Source organism: Onychomys torridus, chromosome 13, assembly GCF_903995425.1.
Source record: "Onychomys torridus chromosome 13, mOncTor1.1, whole genome shotgun sequence".
NCBI classification, from domain to species: domain Eukaryota; kingdom Metazoa; phylum Chordata; class Mammalia; order Rodentia; family Cricetidae; genus Onychomys; species Onychomys torridus.
Genome location: NC_050455.1, coordinates 45,172,020 through 45,193,002, shown reverse-complemented (window position 1 = coordinate 45,193,002; position 20,983 = coordinate 45,172,020). Strand labels below are relative to the sequence as shown.

At 46.6% G+C, this 20,983-nt stretch overlaps 1 protein-coding gene across 1 annotated transcript in view; it reads right to left on the bottom strand.

The window, feature by feature from the left end:
* The window catches only part of Lmnb1 (lamin B1), a 46,747-nt gene extending 25,980 nt beyond the window's left edge, over positions 1 to 20,767 (bottom strand). Inside the window, exon 1 of the mRNA XM_036205285.1 lies at positions 20,033 to 20,767. Within this exon, the coding sequence (XP_036061178.1) occupies positions 20,033 to 20,391 (359 nt within the window). The 5' untranslated portion in view covers positions 20,392 to 20,767. The remainder of the gene's footprint in view (positions 1 to 20,032) is intronic.
* Positions 20,768 to 20,983: the final 216 nt, after the last annotated feature.

Sequence of the window (20,983 nt, the reverse complement as noted above, 5' to 3'; positions counted from 1 at the left end):
TGTCTCCACAGGAATCCCATGTAGAAGCCTGTGAATGAGCCACAATTGTATTCGACTAGAAAGGGGCCGGAGCTGAGTGCATATCATGCATACCTAGGATCTACAGAAAATCACACTTTTGAGACATGTTTCATGTAGCCCATCGCCCTGGAACTCACTACATAGTCACGGAGAGACAACCCTGAAATCAGATCCTCCTGTCTACACCTATAAGTGCTAGGTTTACAGACACAGTCATACCCAGTTTACTGTGTGCTGAGAACAGAACCCAAGGTTTCATACATGCTAGGCAAGAACTATCAACTAAGCTATATTCCCAGCCCTTAAAAAAAAAATCATATTTTAGAAGTTGGAGGTGGTTCTGGAGGTAAGAGCACTTGATCCTCTTGCGGAGAACCCAGATTCTATTCCCATCACCTCCATGTGCCCAGCCTGACTCCCTAACTATGTAACTCCAGTTCCAGGCCCCTCTTCTGGGGCACCAGGCATTTATGTGAACTGACATACGTGCAGGCAAACAAATCTAAAAAGATTTTAATCACAGTTTATAAAGTTTACTAATACTTACAAGAGCTACTGACACATTAATTACAGGAACTACAGCGGCAAGGCCTAGTGTCTAAATGACCCAGCACAGTGTGCTTCTGTGTGGGCCATGCACTATACACAGCAGTCCATACATGGTGTCATTCTTCATGGACTCACTGCACTGATGTATGACTGACAAATGCAGGGCTCAGAACTCCTTGTCACACTAGGTGTAAGATGCAAGACTTTATGGACGTAGAAAACAGGAAGAGCCAAAAGCTAGTGTGGAGTAGTGTATGTAAGTGACTAGTCATTTCTCCCACAAAAAATAAAACCAAGAAAGACATGGAATGGAACAATTAAGGAAATGCTGATGGTGTCTGTCCACTAAAGGCTGAGCTCTTAGTCACTTAAAGACTGATATTCTATCAAGTATACACTGCCCCATTGTGCTGCAACAGGGCTCCAACACTCACATGATCAGCAAACCAGGCACACCACAAACCAGAGAAACAAGCTCATTTTCATCGTCCTCTCTAAATATATTCTCAAAGTCGGGGTTTCTCCGTGTAGCCCTGGCTGTCCTGGAACTCATTCTGTAGCCCAGGCTGGCCTCAAACTCAGAGATCCTCCTGCCTCTGCCTTTTGAATGCTGGGATTAATGGTGTCTGCCACCACAGCCTGGCTCTCTTTTTTTTTTTTTAAATCAAAGAAATGACATTTCTCTCTCTCTCTCTCTCTCTCTCTCTCTCTCTCTCTCTCTCTGTGTGTGTGTGTGTGTGTGTGTGTGTGTGTGTGTGTGTGTGTACACATGCCAGTGTGCACATGGAGGTCAGAGAACAACTTTGTCAAGTCTGTTTTTTACTTACTTATGTGGGTCCTAGGGATTGAACTCAGGTTGTCAGGCTTGGCAGCAAGTGCCTTTACCCTCTGAATCATCTTTGTTAGCCAAATGATGGAGGAAATCTGACTGGTCAAAAAACTCACTGGTTTTCAGAGTCAGACTACAACTTAATGCTTGTAGTGCAATCAGGTGTAAGCAGTCTCCTACAGTAGTTGTTGAGTGGGGTAGTTTCTTAAAACAGATAGACTAGACCAGTCCTCAAGTTCCCCCTTGGGAACTCCTGCCTTTCTTGGGTACTTGCTTAGAAATACTATAGTACATGTCTGTGTACAGTGTGTGCGGGTTTTCCTAGAATGGAGCCTATGAAATAATTATTACTAATTTCTTTGGAGAATTTAACTTTTCATATTTTTAATCATAGTTTTCTAATGTACACATTGTTAAAGAAATTGCCAATTGAGTTTCTCTGGAAAGAGCTATTATAGGTTTTGTATGTACTCTTAGAGAAAAGGCAAGTGTTTAAAAATCAATTCTTTTTCTTCTTGAGTATGGACATGCAAAGTTAGCTTTTTGTACAAATGTAAGCATGTTTCTAGCTGGGGGGGGGGGGGTGGGGGGGTCGCACATGCCTTTAATCCCAGCACTGGGCAGAGAAAGGTGGATCTCTGTGAGTTTGAGGCCAGCCTGGTCTATACAGTGAATTCTAGGACAGCCAGGGCCACATAGTGAAACCCTGCCAAAAGGAAAAAAAGGATTTTATCATTCCAAAAGTAAAAGGCCTCGCAAGAAGCCCTTTAGTATCTTCTTGTGGCTGAGAGGTTGGAAGCACTGGCTGCCTTTCCAGAGGATGTAGGCTCTATTCCCAGCACCCACACAGTGGCTCAGACAAGTCTAGAACTCCAGTCCTGGGGATCTGGCACCCTCTTCTGGCCTCCAAGGGCACTGCACACAGATGGTGTACAGACTTAGAGACTACAGCAGGTAAACAAACACCCATGTACATAAAAGAAAACTCACAAAGATCAGTGTGAAGTGATGATCCTTTGGTTCCAGGACCAAACTTACTCTGAGACCCAATCAATCAAGATATGCCCTACAAGCCACCATGGCCTTCTCTTGAAGAAAGACAACAGGCATTGTATTGGACCTCAACTGAAGGAGGGCTCCTGCATCAGCCACTTATGCACAGGTACCGGAGTTAGAACAGAGAGGGCTCAGTCGAGTTCCTAAACGTGGGGACCTATTCATTTAACTGAGCAAACGTTACTGAACGTTTAATATATGCTACCTAAAACATCAAGTTAGGTAGAGTGGATCTGGCTTATGAATGTAGCTGTCTGGTGCTTTAGTAAAAGAATGAGATGGACTTGTAGGTGTGCCTGCAACAGAAGCTGGTGGCAGACATTCCCTGCAGCTGTCCTTACATGCCAAGTGATGGATTTCTGTAGGCTTAGCAGCTGCACACTAATCTACTTCTATTTTAATTATCATCTGTGGGGCCCCACGGTCAGCACCCTGCTGGCCACTGAGGCCATGGCCTGGCAGGGTCCCACAGCTCTGGCTCTGCTGCACCCTGCTATGTAGATTTAAATTAATGATCTATCATTCTATTTATCAATAAGATGCAGGAGTCAAAGGCTGGGGTGAAAACCTGCTAGCTGAGAGGCTGAGGAGCAACTGACACTGCTTTTTGACTGGAGATGCCTCTCTCCCCTGTCTCAGAATCAAAAGGGGAGTGCCAAACTCAAGTCCCCACCCCTTCCTTCCTATGCGTCTTCTGTATTGTGGCCAATTTCAGTCAGCTGGTCGCTGGCTCTGCCCTGATTCAAAGTTTAACTTTATTGGCAGGAGTTTGATCAAAATCTCCCAACACCCGAGCACCTTCAACACCCACAAACGTTCTGTGTTCATGCGGTATTCTCCCTCCTCCTTCAGGCCACAACATTAAGAGTGAAATGTGGATGCCTCCACAAAGTCTGATGAAGAGAGCCCACTGCCCCCTCTACATAGGAGGCACATTGATGTAACTTTGAGGCCACAGATCCCAGTACTGTGGGATCCTTAGCTGCCTCTCAAGAGACTTAGACTCAAAGAAGGGAAACGTCTCTTGTACTTGCTGAATTCCCTATACAGAAAACCTGTAGATAACGATGGTCTTGCTAAATGTTAAATGAATGAATCCGAAGCTGTGGAGTATTCAGTAATAGAACAGATGCCTGTCATACACAAAGCCCAGAGTGCAATAACAGAACCAAAATAACACCTTCCCAAGTCTTTCATTCTGCATAAAATGTCTTTTTTTTTTTTTTTTTTTTGGGTTTTTGGAGACAGGGTTTTTCTCTGTGTAGCTTTGTGCCTTTCCTGGAACTCACTTGGTAGCCCAGGCTGGCCTCGAACTCAGAGATCCACCTGGATCTGCCTCCTGAGTGCTGGGATTAAAGGTGTGCACCACCACCGCCCGGTTATAAAATGTCTTTTAAAGGGAAGAGCGAGAGCGACTGACTCTAGTCTCAAAAAACACATACAGCTGGCGGTGGCGGTGGTGCACGCCTTTAATCCCAGCACTCGGGAGGCAGAGGCAGGAGGATCTCTGTGAGTTCAAGGCCAGCCTGGGCTACAGAGCGAGATCCAGGACAGGAACCAAAACTACACAGAGAAACCCTGTCTCGAAAAAAAAACTTAAACACACACACACAACTGCAATCTTTTTATCGTCTCTGAAATTCACTTTTAAATGTTCTCCCTCTGACCCTGCCGAAGTCGATGAATCATGAAAACATTCAAGATTACACCCATCTCCAGATAAGAGCCATTAGGGAGTTTTATGTCAGATGAGTGGCCAATGCCAAGGGCATACGGAGGCCATTCAGCCAAGTGAGTTAACAATCTGAACATAATCTTGTCACAGGTTTCTAACTCTTTTTGATTTGTTCAGTGCTATTGATCAGCCTAACTCAACTATTTCTACCTCCAGAAAGATCGTAAAGTTTTCAATTAAATTCAGTACATGAATCTAATGTTACAAATATGCACACTACTGAAAACAAGTCATAAAACATTCCTTCAGACACTTTATACAGGAACCAAAACCAACTAACTGCATCCAAGAGCTAAGCAGTTTTATGCAATGTAGTTGGCACTCTATCCTGACGAAGAATTTGCACCCCAAGAGTTCAACTAGGTCTAACCTTGTCATTAAAGAAACAACCAGCTAGCAATTGTTGGCTCACAGTAACAGGATGTAGCTGTCCTTTCCCAACATAACTAGCACTGCCAAGGCCATGCCCCACTCTCCAGGTTTGTACAAGTGGCTAGTTACTCAGGACTTCCTAACAGCCCCCAACCATCTGGTACACCACTGCCTCGAGCTTCCCTGTTCTCTGTTCACACACGGCCTGTCTCCTGCTTCAGTCCACAACATGAACACCGAAAACATGGCTGCCGTCATAGGGCCACGGATAAAGGAGAGGGAGCCAAAGTCTACCTCTACAGACTACCTCTCAATCAGTGCACACCCAACTCTGTACCTGTGGGTGTTTAGGGTGTGTTGGTGAGTTATTTAGCCTTGACGTGTTTTCAGATCATCATGTAAACCCAGGCTTCAGCATCAGATACAATGGGCTCTGGAACTGTGTGTTTGACCATCACCACCCTGGCTACATGCCCTACATGTCCCCAGGTATACCCTACTCTAGACCAGTCTTTCCAATTTAAAACCAAGTTACAGCACTACCGGAAATAAATGTTCAATAGAGCTGGGCACACATCTTTAATCCAGCATTCAGGAGACGGAAACCAGCCTAATCTATATAGCAAATGAGTCCCAGGCCAGCCAGGGTTACAGACAGACAGGCAGACAGACAGACAGACAGGCAGACACACCCCTGAATAAAGGTCTTTAGAAAATCACTCAAGGCCTGTATCTGACAATAGCCACCTGAAAGTGAACTAGTAAGCCTATCCTATCAGTAAATATTTCCCTCCTATATATTAATGTTACATATTGGTTTAATATATTAACATATATTGGTTTCTTTTTTCCTCTTTTTGGTTTTTTTAAGGTTTTGGGAGGGTGTTTAAAGATTTATTTATTATATATACAACATTCTGCCTCCATGTATCCTTGCACACCAGAAGAGGGCACCAGATCTCATTATAGATGGTTGTGAACCACCATGTGCGTGCCAGGAATTGAACTCAGGACCTCTAGAAGAACAGTCAGTGCTCTTAACCTCTGAGCCATCTCTTCAGCCCGGTTTTTTGTTTTATTTTAGACAGGAGTTTTTTTTGCATAGCCTTGACTGTTCTGGAACTGGCTCTGTAGACCAGGCTGGCCTCAACTCAAAGATCCACCTGCCTCCCAAGTGCTGGGATCAAAGACATTCTTGACACTTCCTATTATGAGTACAGTCAGGCTAGCCTTTAACCCTATATATAGGAAAAAGTCTGGCCTTAACTCCTAATCCTCCTGCCTCTACCTCCTAAATGCTGGGGTCATGGGTATGTTTAGCCATACGCAACCATAGCAATAAACACTTGAAAAATTAAGATAAACCAATTAAAAGGAGACTCAAGATTTGTATGAAATGAACAAACAAACAAACCAACAGGCCAAACTCTAGGAACAAGATGTAGTGGGTAGCACTCACCTACAATCCAGCACTCAGAACACCGAGACTGGAGAATCCGGAGTTCAAAGTCAGCCTGAACTATGTACATAGTACAGTCCTTCGTGCCCCATTTAAATGACCTCAATTAGAGCTCATGACAGAAGAGCTTTAGCTGGGTGTCAGGAAATGACTGCCCTTCTATTAACACATTCCTGTCTTGTGTCACACCTGACAGAAACACTCACCCAGGGGAAATTCCTCGTTTGGCCAGTAGCACACTACAAAGAATGAAGAATTTCTAAATCATCCAGTGTGGCTATGGGTAAAGAATCTGTATTCACCTTTAGGCCAAGACCTAGAAAAATGCTTTCCTTGGGATCCTCTTCTTTTCCACAAGTTTCAGTTTTATTTTTCCAAGTATTTGTGTTTTTGTCATTTGATTTTCCACACACAAAAAGATTGTGTAAAAGTTACATTAAAGGGCTAGTGAGTTACTTCTAATCCCAGTGCTGGAGACAAGATCCTTGGGGTTCACTAGTCAGGTAGCCTAGCCTATCTGGCAAACCTCAGATCCCAATGAGACCCTGTCTCAAAAACATCAGGGACGCCAGCCAGGGGTGGTGCAAGCTTTTAATCTCAGAACTTGGGAGGCAGAGGCAGGCGGATCTCTGTGAGTTCGAGGCCAGCCTGGTCTAGAGCAAGATCCAGGACAGGTACCAAAACTACACAGAGAAACCCTGCCTTGAAAAACCAAAACAAAACACCAGGGACAGCTCCTGAGTTAAGACACTGGAGGTTAGCCTCTGGCTTCCACACGCATGCAAAAAGAAACACACATACATATAACATTAATATTCAACAGAGTGAGGCAGAGAAGAAAGTGGCAAGTTCAAGACCAGCGTAAGGTAGTACGACTTTATGTGGTGGTGGTGTGTGTACAATCCCAGCGTTCTGGCAGATTCAGCAAACTAACACAGGTTAAAAAGAAGGCTGGCCTGTAGAAAGAAGAGAAGGAGGAGGAGGAGGAGGAGGAGGAGGAGGAGGAGGAGGAGGAGGAGGGAGAAGAGGAGAGGAGAGGAGAGGAGAGGAGAGGAGAGGAGAGGAAGGAAGGAAGGAAGGAAGGAAGGAAGAAGTAAGTCCAGGACCTACTACAGGGCAATGGTGGGGCTTGCCTTTAATCCCAGCACTTGGGGAGGCAGAGGCAGGTGAATGAATCTCTGTGAGTTCAAGGCTAGCCTGGTCTACAAAGCAAGATCCAGGACAGCTAGGACTGTTGCACAGAGAACCCTGTCTCGATAAATTTAAAAATTGTGTTAAAAAAATGTTTGCTAATTGAGAAAAACATCATTATAGGTCTATACTTACTCAACAATTCTGCAATTCTGGAGGATAAGAAGGAAACATATAACTTTTCACTTGTAGCCATAATCCAAATCATTCTATACAAAATCATTATTTCTAATTATCACAAACAAGAATTTCTCGTTATTTTGCAGGGTTTCTCTGTGTAGCCCCGACTATCCTGAACTCCCTTTGTAAACCAGGCTGTACTTGAACTCAAAAACTGCTTGCCTGTGTCTCCTCCCCCACCCCACCCCCAGTACTGGAATTAAAAGGTGTACACCACCACACTAAGCAGTACACAAAAAGAGAATGTTTAAATCTCTGTACACTGTACATAGAGAACCAAGCCGATTTGGCCTAGCATTCTCGGCTGTTTCTATTCCAATTCACCTTAAGGTTCTTCTAAATTGCTATCCAGGAGCCTGCAACTCAACACTGGCGAATCTACTCACAACAAATAATGTTCTGGGGATTTATTCATAATCAGAGCTCAGAATCTACATGTCTTTATTATCTTTTACAAAAAAAACCTTATGCCTAGAATAACCTTCATTCCCAGTCAGGCCTAGAATTCTGCACTCAGGAGGCTGAAGCAGGACTGCTCCAAGTTCAAGGCCAACTAGACACAAAGACCAGGTTCCCAAAATAAACAAGTCTGCTTTCCTAAAACCAAATAATCTTATTTCCTAATAGGCTCAAGTTTCCTGATAACATGTGTTGACTCCAATGTTACTGATCATTTTTAGTAGTGGGCAGGTGAACAGGACATGAGCCACATTGTTTCTCTTGAGGAAAACTAAGAACTTCCCTGCAATTAAAGTAAGTGCAATACACATAATACCCAATTCTTGTAACACTAGGCACGCGCAGAGCTGCTAAGGTCACTAATGGTGGAATAACTGTCCACTGATGAACGTGCAGAAGGCAGTAAAGAGCAAGCCAATTCCAACACATCACATTAGAGTGAGGAAAAGACTACGGAAGACTGGAGCTGGACTCCAGAACATTTCTCTCCTCAGTATCAGTAAGAGATCAGTCCAGGACCCCCTATACAAATAACCAAAGCCAATAACTCCCTTCTAAAGAACCATGTTTTATGTGTATATATATATATATATATATATATATATATATATATATATATATATATATATATATATATATTCTATGTTACATCTCTACTTTAAATCACCTCTAAATTACCTCTGACCTTATGAAGGCCAGGAAATAGTCCCACTATAGTTCTTTCTCAACCTGTGGGTTATGACCCCTTGAGTCTCCTACAACTACCAAAAAAAAAAAAAAGGTATTCACATTATGATTCACAACAGTAGCAAAATTAGTTATGAAATAGAATCAAAATAATTTTATGGTAGGGGTCGCAGCATTAGGAAGGCTGAGAACCACTGGACTACTATATTTGGTGAATAAGGGTGAGAGTCCTTACATGTTTAGTATAGATGCAATTTTTGTGTTTTCAGTTGAATCTCACTGGTTTACAGCCAACTATACTAATACATAAAATCATTTCTCTACCAGTCATGCGAGCAACCTTCATAAATGATGATCCAACGGACCTACCAAAATCTAAGTCTATGGACAGCAGGCTGGAAAGCAGAACAGCAGAGCAACGCCACTGCATAGCATGTGCGCCTGCGTGCACACACACCCGTCAATAATGCAACCCACACGTGGATGTAAAGAGCAGAAGTGAAAATGAAGGTAATCTTACATTACACTCACACACATGTGCACACACACATACGAACACTCCTGGACGGTCACGGTGGCTTGTTTTCCAAGCACACATCACATGTCTGAATAAGAAGTCAGGGAAGACTCCCCTAACTAGATCAACACTGAACCGCATGAGCGGGAACTGTGAAAGGCGAAAGAAGCCCAAAGGGCACCAGAAGCGGGACCCTGTGTGAGGAACGTGGTAAAGGAAAGCTTTCAGAATGACTTTTGTGTTGAGACATCAAGTCAGATATGTACCAGATAAACAGACGCAAACTGGGAAACAGACACACTGCATGGAACCAGTCCACCACAGGCAGAACCTCACTTAGGCAGAGCAAGCACAGCAAGTCCCAGTCTGCTCAAGACCATTTCAAGTGTGCTCGCTGCCCTCTTCAAGAGGACTTGGGATCAATGCCAGCCAGCACCCACAGACGGCAGCTCACAGCCATCTATAACCCAAGGGACATGACACCCTCTTCTGGAGGCCGAAGGCACCAGGCACATATGTGGTACACAGACACACATGCAATAAAGCATTCATACACTAAATAAAAACAAAAACGAAGGTCTCCCGAGGGTTGGAGAGATGAATCAGTGGGTAAGGGTGCCTGGTGTGAGAGTTCAGATGCCAGCACACACCTGTAACCTCAGCCCTGTGGGGATGGGCAGACAGGGTGAGGGGTCACTGGGCTTGCTAGCCACCAGCCTAGCTCCAGGTTCAAAGAATGTCTCCAAAGGAGTAAGAGGGAACAGATATAGGGCAGGACACCTCAAGTCTTTTTCTTTGGTCTCTGCCAGTGCATGCACAGACAAGAGCACCCACACATAAAGTCACAGTGCACATCTTGAATCCCAGCACTTGGGAGGTAGAGGCAGGTAAGCAGGGGGTCTCTGAGTTTGAGGCCAGCCTTGTCTACACAGAGAAACCCTGTGCTGCCCCCCCCCCCCCACATCATATAATGCAGGCCTCTCCCACACAGTCCTTGCCCCACCGTGTACAAGGCTCTGGTTCAGGCACCAACACAGCAAGGCCTCTTCCTCCCTCTGCTGCCTACATTCTTGCGGCTTAAACCATGGCCCTGTCCTCTCACCGGCCTGAATGCACTAGCGGCTTTGCTTCACTGCATTTCACTGACACCAGGCCCTCCCCACAACAAAAGCCATCTCAGGCACCGGAGAAAACAGATGCTTTTAGGCCTCCCCCACCCCACCCCCAATCTTGTTCGATGACAACTTTTCCTCTGATTATTATAGGTCATCTCCATTGAGTCTTTCCCGGCTTCTACCTCACCTCCAGGATCTCAGATCTCTAAAGAGCTCAGCTCAAAGTCCAACAAGCTCCACTACTGTATCACTACCCAGACCCAGATCCTTCAGAACAGCTCCTTCCCTCGCCAGCCCTGTCAACCCTGGTGTCGTGACCTCTTCAAGAGTGGTCACCCTAGACTCCTCCCTAAACCCTATGCCCACCCACGGTCTCTCAGATCCACCTGCTCTCCTCCTGACAATTGTGGGGCCAGGGGCCATTTTCGTGTCCTTCCCTCCATGTCACTCTTCTAAGGTCTCAGGACTCAGAGGCAATCCTCTCAACTCATACACCTCTAGTTATATGAATTCCTGGTACTTTGGGCAATTGCATCCTAATTTTTTTCTATTGAGAAATGAACTCGTCCTTACCACTCAATACTTAGACATCACACCTTCCCCAGTCTCCTACTGAGACTTACGTGGTAGCCATGTTTCTCTAGAGCACCAGGGGGCTGCTGCTGTCCCAGCACTAAGTGCTTGTACTAGTCACTGCACTTACGTATCACAAACTGCAGTGCTGGCCTTCCGGCTCCCAGTCTAGACTGTAAGCAATGTGATCATGGGGACAGTGTCCTACTCTGTTCCCACCACCTGCTGCAAAGACTTAGCATAGAGGTCTGTTCCAGTGTGTGCTGAATACAAAATGGAAGCACATTCCCATCATGGGGATTAAAGATTTAGAGAGGTATTAATTTCTTTTAAATTATTAAGGCATGGAGTAAAGTAGGAAGGCAGCTTTGTACGAAAGAGAAAAGAAACCTCACTAATTTACTTTCACCCATTTCTTAAGAAAAAATATTGATTTTGTTTGGGAATGGAGCAATGGCTTGGTGGTTAAGAGTACCAGCTCCTCTTCTAGAGGATCAGGGCTCAGGCCAGGGTTTCCAACACCCATCCAGCAGCTCACAGCAATCTATACCTCTAGGTCCTAGAGATCCAATACCCTATTCTGGCCTCCACAGGCAACAGACAGGCACGTGGTACGCAGACATACATGCAAGCAAAACACCCATACACATAAAAGTATTTTTAATTTTATGATCTTTAAAAGATGTCTTTTTAATTATGCATGTGTCTGTGAGTATGACACAGAAGTGAGAGTGTCTATGGAAGCCAGGTGTCAGATTCCCTGGAGCTGGGGTTGCAGGTGGTTGTAAGCCCCCGGAAGTGGGTACTAAGAGTAGTGCTGAGTCCTCTGAAGAAGCAATATAACATCTTAACCACTGAGCCACCTCTCCAGCTCCATCTTCACCTGCTTCTCATTAGCACATGACACCCTCGGTATTTCAAACAGCATTTCAATCACTGCGCTCTCCTGACAAATCCAAAACTACTTCCTTGAACACAATCACACCATGAAAACCACAGCTGGTACCATCACCAAAAGCAGCACCCTACGGGCCCGAAAGCCAGCTGTCCTGTGTGAGATTTCTAGTCCAAATGTCAGATGTCCGTGCTCTGTGAGACTGCTTCCTGTCAGGAAACCAGAAGTCATACAGATCAGCACTACCACGATTAACTGAGACACAGTATGTAAACCCAGGGCAGGCTGTTGGTTGGAGCAATCACAACTGCATCTCCAGCCTCCATTCATCTAAGTAAGCCCAGACACAGCAACCTCAGAGCCGGGTTCCTGCCATCAGCTATCACAGAGGTTACAGCACGGGATCTGTAAGCTTCTAGTTCAGTCTGAGCACCAGAAGAGAGGGGAGTGACTGTCTGCCTTTTATCCAGCATTACAGAGACGCAAACCCCCCAGGCTGTCCTCTATCGACAGAGCCAGCTGATTAGAGCAGATGCTCCATCTAGCAGCAAAAGTTCCCTGATTCTATCTATATCAACAGATCCAAACGATCTGAAAGCAACATAAACAGTACATTTTTAAAAGACCAAGCAAGCCGATTAACTGAGAAAGCCTTATGACCAAGGCCCAAGCACAAAGGACATGAATTCATGCTGATTCCACTGGAGACAAAGTTTTTGCTCTCTGTTAGCACCTTAAACATAAAAATGCCCAATAATTAAAACCAACTTTCAGAACCTTAGCCACTGCTAGGACCAAATATTGGTAAAACTGCCATGCCTTTACCCAGTGGCTAATACTTAACCAGCAAATTAGGCAACATTTAACCAGTAACCTGACACTGTTTGCCAGAGGCTCCTGGAAGTTCATGGCACTCTCTGGCCTGCTTCAATCAGTGCAAAGTTTCTTTGGTCACAGCAAACGACGAAGGTGCCAGTACAGGTCATCCTGTCAGATCTTATTGTCTCTATCTTTTAGCATGCTTTATTGGGGCAAGGGGTAGGGGGACAAAGTCAGGGAACAACTTGAAGTCTGTTCTCTTCTACCTCGTGCTCTGGGATCACTCAGGAAGTAAGTGCCTTTACCTGCTGAGCCATCTCACTGGCCATGTTTTGTTTTTCTGGTACTCACTCTGCAAGGGAGACTGAGAACTCAAGTTATCTTCTTGACCTAAGCACAAGGATTACAAGTATGAACCCCACACCAGGTTCTCAGAACTCTTAATTCTAGGGGACAGATGGGTAATTTCAATGTTCTACTTGGTGTTTATCTGTGAGTTTTTTTTTTTTCATTTCTTTTGTATAGTTTTAATTTCATTACTGTATGTATGAGCTCATAGATGCTCATGTGTCACAGCCTATGTGTGGAGGAGGCCAGAAGACAGCTCGCAGAGGCTGGTCCTCTCTTACTGTGGGTTCCAGGACTGAACTAAGGGCAGACTTGAGCAGCAAGCCCTTTTACTTGCTGAGCCCTGAAAATATTTTTAAGTCCCCAAGTAGGATAGCCAAAGCATGATCTCATTAGCATACAGACCTAAAAGAAAGGGGGGGGGTGCTAATGCTGGTGGGTAGCCATCTTTGGAGCCTAGAAATAATGAGGTTCTCCTCTTAGGTGCCTGTCACAGCTGATGACTGAGGCTCATTCTCCTTTCATTCTATGCATACTTCCAAAAGACTGCCTAATCTTAGATCCTAAATTATATAAATAATTCCAACAGGTATCTTTCCCCCAGTCCTCCTTCACAAGCATAGGATGGAAGGGTCTCTCTGGACAGTCTAATTACTTAGGGCCTCTTCCTTAGACTTTCACATCAATTTGAAAGGTTTAGCCATAAAGTCCATGTGTTAAAGGCCTGTCCCAGTTGTACTAAATTCAAGCAATGTTGTCTTGGAGCCTATACTAGCCTGCTGCCTGAGGACCTGGGTATGGAAGCAGTTACCAGATTCCAGCAGAACCAAGACATTACCATGAATGTTTCTGGGATTTGGTTTGGTATGAGAGTTCTTTGGTTTTTTGATTTGGGAGATTTTTGATATAAGGTCTCTGTCAGTAACTCGGGCTGACTTCACACTTGAACCCGTCCAGTCTCAGCTTTCCAAATGCAGTTATTACAGGTGCCCACAACACAAGTCTAAATTAAGTTTTATATTAAGGAACCAAAAGGTGATTGTTTTTTAAACTACACTACAACTGCTTCCTTAATATATGTCTACCTAAATGGTAATTACTCCATAAACACTGCCTCAACATTAAAATGTACAGATTATTTTTACACAAGTTCAGGAGCCAAATGAATTCAAACCAACAATAAAACAATCCTTCCTTCTCATTTTCCAAATTACACTTCCTTTATTGTTTAAAAGTAACTTATTAAAAGATAATGGGTTACTCTACTAACATCTCTCTCACTGGACACAAATAAAGACAGTATATATACTGGGTATGGTAGCACAAGCCTTTAATCCCACCCAGTGTTTGGGAGGCCAGAGGATCCCCGAGTCTGAGGCCAGCCTCTTCTACATAGAGTTCCAGGCCAGCCAAGGTGACAGTGAGACCCTCTCTCAAAAGGAAAACAGTGATTTCAGGGCTGGATGGCTGGTTCAGTTGATGAAGGATCTTGTTAGCAAACATGGCAGCCCAAAGTGGATCTTCAGAACCCATGGAAAGGTAGATAGGGTAAACGGCCCACAGAACTGTCCTCTGACCTCTACACTAGCAATAGAATGCACATCCACAATCCCCACCCACAAATTAAAAACTAAAAAAAAAAACAAGATGGGTGAAATGGTACAACCTTTGATCCCAGCATTTAGGAAGCAGAGGCAGGCAGATCTCTGTAAAACCAAAGTCAGCCAAGGCTATATAGAGAGATCTTATCTCAAAAAAGACCATTAAATTACTATCATTATTGAGCTGGCAAGGACTTAAGGTAATTTCCCAGAAAGAAAGAAAAAGGAGTGCAGCCTGTCTGTAATGTCAGCACCTGGGCTACACGGCCAGTTCCTACAACGGGGCTGGTGTTAGTTATTTGGCGGCGCTCTTACCCTGCGAGGAAATGTCACGAAACATGACAAACCCACTAACAAGAGTTTTATTAAGACAGGAAAGAGAGACAGATGTGAACAGGCCTGTGGAAAGACACGTGGTCAAGAGAGGAACATGGCGCTGGCTTATAAAGGCTGGGCAGCGCCTGTGTACATGGACTTCTGTGGCTACTCCAGGCATGCACGTAGATCACATGGTTGCGCTGCGCCCTTTACACAACCACGCAAAGCCACAGGGTCTTGGACACGGGAGATGTTTTGATCCGGAAATGGTTATTTCGAACCGGAAAAAGCTCGGCGGAAGTGTCATGCCCAACTGTGGGGGCATGTTGTGAATTCATATCAGCTGGGGGAAGGGGTAGCCCAGCAGGAGGACAGAGAAAACTGAGTACAGAAAGCTGAGTACAACTAAGAACTACATCATAAGACAACCAAGCCTTCGAACCAGAAGGACTTAAGACTGAACAGCAAGAATGCACAAGGCGGCCGGCGTTGGCGTTGGAGCACGCCTTTAATCCCAGCACTCGGGAGGCAGAGCCAGGTGGATCTCTGTGAGTTCGAGGCCAGCCTGGGCTACCAAGTGAGTTCCAGAAAAGGCTCAAAGCTACACTGAGAAACCCTGTCTTGAGAAAAAAAAAAAAAGAAAGAAAGAAAGAATGCAGGAGGCTATCTGACACCAGTCCACCGGCAATTTCAGAAACTGCAACAAAGTTTCCACGTTTTCTAAGAATGAGGCAGAGGAGATAGTGTGCTGGCTGGTTTTTGTCAACTTGACCCACACTTAAGAAACATCTGGGGCCAGGCTGTGGTGGCGCACTACAACAGACAGCCAACAAGAAATACTAGCATCAAACACCACAACAATGAACACTAGAAGACAGGAAAATGACACTTTCTAGGCACTGAGACAAAAATGTTAAAATAATTTTGCCCAACTACTGATCAAATGAGACAGTTATCTTCAGACACCCAGACAATTCCCTGCCATCCTTCCTGCATAAGTTACTTAAAAGACAGTCTCCAACAGAGTAAAGACACCAAAGGAAAATATATGTTCCAGAAAACTGGATCATAAACTCCAATGTATCTGCCAACAAGACATCGCAAAAACTTAGAGCTCCCAAGATGTAGTGATTGATGCATACCTTTAATCTCAGCACTCAGGCTCTCTGAGTCCCAGGCCAGGCAGGGATAAAGAGTGAGACCTTGTCTTTATTTAAAAAAAAGAAGGAGGAGGAGGAGGAGGAGGAGGAGGAGGAGGAGAAGGAGAGGAAGAAGAAGAAGAAGAAGAAGAAGAAGAAGAAGAAGAAGAAGAAGAAGAAGAAGAAGAAGAAGAGGAAGAAGAAGAAGAAGAAGAAGAAGAAGAAGAAGAAGAGGAAGAAGAAGAAGAAGAAGAGGAAGAAGAAGAAGAAGAAGAAGAAGAAGAAGAAGAGGAAGAAGAAGAAGAAGAGGAAGAAGAAGAAGAAGAAGAAGAAGAAGAAGAAGAAGAAGAAGAACAGCAGAGTTCAAGGTAAGAATACAGATTTGTACTGGGCATGCCTTTAGTCCCTTTAGCATTGGGGAGGGGGGAGATGCAGGGGCAGGTGGATCTCTGTGAGTTGGAGGCCAGCCTGGTCTACAGAGTTGAGTTCCAGGACAGGCTACAAAGCTACACCGAGAAACTGTCTCAACCCCCACCCCACCCCCAAAAAAGAATGCAGATTTGTGCCAGCCAGTGGTAGCGCACACCTTTAGTCCCAGCACTCACTTTGGGAGGCAGAGGCAGGCAGATCATGAGTTTGAGACCAGCCTGGTCCACAGAGGAGTTCCCAGGACAACCAGGGCTACATGGAGAAAACCCTGTCTTGGGGGTGAGGTTAGATTTGTATAACAGGGATTGTGATTAAATGTCTTCAAATAGTCCGAAGATATGAAGGTACTTTGTAATCAGCAAGGAAAATGAACAACTTAAGAACAAAATCGTGCCAGGTGGTGGTGGCACACGCCTTTAATCCCAGCACTGGGGAGGCAGAGGCAGGCTCATCTCTGTGAGTTCAAGGCCAGCCTGGTCTACAGAGCGAGATCCAGGAAAGGTGCAAAGCTACACAGAGAAACCCTGTCTCAAAAAACAAAAAACAAAAAACAAAAAAATTGTAGAAGACACTACAGAGTCCAAATAAAAGGAAACCACTTTTCAAAAATTGTGATGTTTGTATATATACTGTAGCACAAATCCAGAAAAAAACATAAATCCAAGACCTACTTAACACCAAAGAACATTTTAAATTGTCTTTCAGATAGGCATGTCTTGACTGTACAATTCCTCTGCGGCTCAACTTTAGTCTCCTTTAATTAGTTATCACCTAAATTATATGCTCTAAAATGCACAAATAATCCTATGTCCTTTTCACCTTTTAATCCTACTGAAGCCAACATGTGACTGATCCACAACATTTACAACTACTGTCCGCCAGGTGGCAGTACAACTACTTACTGTGTAGCAAACCTCCAATGGTATCATCTGGAAAGACTATCAGAACCCCAGCATCAAAATGCCTCAGACCACACAAGACAATTGTTTGTTTGCTGTGTGCTCTCTGCCACTGCACCCTAAAATTAGGACATTAGGGATTTTTTTTTTAAATCTGTGACCTCAACACACAAAACAATAACTGGTACATATCAGATGTTTGATCTATATAACATTTTAACATCTCTGAAATTGAGAATGGGTCCAAGATAAGGGCTGGTCCTGATTTTGTTTTTCTTTTTTTTCTTTTTGTTTTGAGACAAGGTTTCTCTGTGTAGCTTTGGAGCCTGTCCTGGAACTCACTCTGTAGCCCAGGCTGGCCTCAAACTCACAGAGATCTGGCTGCCCCCTGCCTCCCCAGTGCTGAGATTAAAGGTGAACACCACCACTGTCGGGCTTTGTTTGTCTTTCTAGTGAGACACATAATAATCTTTTTTTTCCATGTACATTGGTAATTTGTCTGTATGTATGTCTGTGTGAGGGTATCAGATCCCTTGGAACTGGACTTAAAGACAGTTGTGAGCTGCCATGTGGGTGCTGGGAATTGAACGAAGGTCCTCTAGAAGAGAAGCCAGTGCTCTTAACCATTGAGCCACGTCTCCAGCCAAGTTTTACAAGTAAGACATCTAAAGTTTGAAGAAATACAGTAAGAAAAAAAAAAAAAATCAGAAGAAGGCGAAGCACACCTTTAATCCTGGCACTGAGGAAGCAAAGACAGGCCAGCCAAGGCTATATAGTTGAAGTTCCATCTTAAAAAAAAAACAAAAAACAAAAACAAGGCCAGCCAGGGCTATATAGTTAAAGTTCCATCTTAAAAAAACAAAAACAAGACAATAAAGAGAAAACAGTATCTATCAGTGAATGAATGATTATTTCAAAGGATGATCCAAGTGTTGGCAAATCCAGAAACAGAAACGGAAGGTTGTGGCTGCAAGGAAGGACACTGGGCCTTAGTTCCAACCCTGGGCAAGCGTAAGGTGGACATCTGCATACGTACAACGGCTGGAAACCAGTTTCAGCAACTGAAAAACCCATCTCAAAGAAGGGACGAACAAAAGAGCTCTGGGCATGCCTTTAATTCCAGTTAGGAGGCAGAGGCAGAGGGATCTCTGTGATTTGGAGACCAGTCTGTCCAGGTCAGACAGTGCTGCACTCTACAGAGACTGTCTCAAAAAACCAATAGCGCTGAAGAGAGCCTGCACCGGCGGTTAGAAGCATTGGATACTGTTGGGGTGGACCCAGGTTCCATTCCCAACCCACGTGGTGGTTCAGAACAGTCAGTAACTCCAGCCTCCTTCCTGGCCTCTACCGACAGCAGGAATACACATGGTGCAGATATACATGCGGGCAAAACACCCCCACACTTGTAATAATGGAGGAAAGGCAGTAAAGACATGCTTTAGGTGGGTGTAAGCCCGTGAATCCTAGTTACCATGGAAGTATCACCCGACCCCAAGAGCTGCAGGCCAGCCTGGAGAATGTCTTGTATCGGAAAGAAGTCAATATTCATTCTTAACCCTCCTACATATCGTTTTATTGTTACCACACACGTTTTTACAAGTCATTTTTAAATATCTGATAAGGTAGTAAGTAACGAGTTAGGGAAATGAGATTCAGATCGGTACAGAAAGATATCCCGGGGAAATGGTCAAAGTCTGAATCAGACACCTCCCAAAAAGTCTGCTGGCGGTGCAAAAACATCATGAACTCCAGGCTGAAATTCAGCAAATCTCTCATCTAAAGCGTGACACCAGCACTTGTTGCACACAGATGAGTTGCACATTTTACCCATCAGAAAATCAAGGAAAGAACAGCAAAGGTGTACCCTGGTCTGAAAACTCAGTTCCCATTAGGATCACAAGCTCTCCCTCACTCAAACACAGCTCCCGTGGCCTCATGACTGCACCACAGACCGCAGGTATGCGAGGTGTGGGTGCGCAGCACAGTCTCCAGGAAAAAGATTACTTTATAGGAGGGCTGAAGCGAGGAACAGAGCGCTACTGCTTACTGGGTGGGGGATCCGCGACTCAAAAGTCTGGCGGCCGTGGCCTACGAAAAGCCCAGTAATTTAAGCAATCTGGTGCGCAGGGAGCACCCGAGGACCCGGGCGCCACCATCGGACATCCTACCGCAAAGCCAACTCCCCAGCTAGGAAACCCAACTAGCCTTAGGCCAAAGGCGTGCAGCTCAGTCCCCGCCCTTCCCGCGCGGTTGAGGGCAGGGGCAGTTCGCTGGCAAAATGTCACAGGGCCGAGACCGAGCGCGCCAAAGCAAGATCCACCCCCGGGAGCCGAGGGCGCTCGGGGCCGGTCCCTCCCCTTCCTCCGCCCGCCTAGAACTCATTCATTCTTCTGGCGATTGGCGAGTCCACCCGGCCCAGCCGCCCCGGCCCAGCAAACCCACCAGATGCTTTGTCTCCCACCCGCCGGAAACCGGGGCGCGCACTCGAGCGCGCGCAGTGGCACCGGCTCCCCGCACCCGGGGCCTGCAGATGGGGTGGCGGGGAGCGATCTGGGGTCCGAGGTCAAGCCCCAGGCCCCGCATTTGGCCCAGCCACCTAATAATAAACGTCACGACCCCCCGCCCCGTCTCTATAACTCGAGTACCCTCCAAGATACCCACCCACCCCCGTTCAGTTCCACGTCACTCGATTCCGTCCCCTCTGCTTTCCAAAACACGGTGGGCCCTGTCCCCTTCGTTTAAAGACGAGGCACCCGGCCTGTGCTGTCCCTGCGCGGAGCAGGGCACCCGATGGCGTCCCCGGGAGCCTCGCGGCGCGACGATCGAGCCCGGTTTACTCACTTGAGCAGCAGCTGGTCGTGCTCGGCCTTGAACTTGCCCAGCTCGATCTGGAGCTTGGCGCGCTCTCGGGCCGTGTCGTCGAGAGCGCGGCGTGCGTCGGCCAGCTCGGTCTCGTAGAGAGCCTTGAGCCCGGTGAGCTCCCGGCCGCGCACCTCCTCGCGCTCGGTCACCTGCAGCTGCAGCGCGCTGTTCTCCGTCTCCAGGCTGCGCACCTTGTCGATGTACACCGCCAGGCGGTCGTTGAGCTCGCGCAGCTCCTCTTTCTCCTGCAGCCGCGACAGGCGCGTGGGGCTGAGCGGCGTGGAGGGGGCGCTGGCGCGGCTGCCCGCCCGCTGCGGCACGGGGGTCGCGGTCGCCATGGCGGGCGGCGGGATCGAAGGGACAGACCACAGGCCGGCGGGGACCGAGCGCACCTGGGATGGCGGCGGCGGCGGCGGAGGTGGCGGTGGCGGTGGCGGTGGCTACCGCACAAAGAGCGAGGCGGGAGGGCCGCGGAGAGAGCCCGATCGCCGGCGAGACGCCCTTTGTGGGTGAACACGCACCACTCGCAAACGCACGCGCGCGTGTGCGCGGGAAGAAGGCCGGGGCAGCCCGCAGGCCGTCAGGGTAGCTTCGCCGCCGACGCGAGTCTCCCGCCCCGCTGCACTTTGTTTCCTCTCAAGCTGCTCGCAGCGGCGGGCGGGCCTGGGAGAAGGAGGAGGAGAAGGAGGAGAAGGAGGGCGGCGAGAGGCGGGCCGGAGCCGAGGCGCCGGGGGGCGGGAGAGGCGGGGGGCGGAGGTGGCACGGGCCGCGCTCCGCAACATGGCGGCGGCCCCGCCCACGTGACCGCCGCCGGCCAATGGCGAGCGGGCGGCGCGCCTCTGCGGCTCGCGGGGAGCCCCGGCCTGGAAATTCAAAATCTCGACCCTCGGGTAACCGTCGGCCTCACGCTCCGGCTTGGGCGTGGTGGGG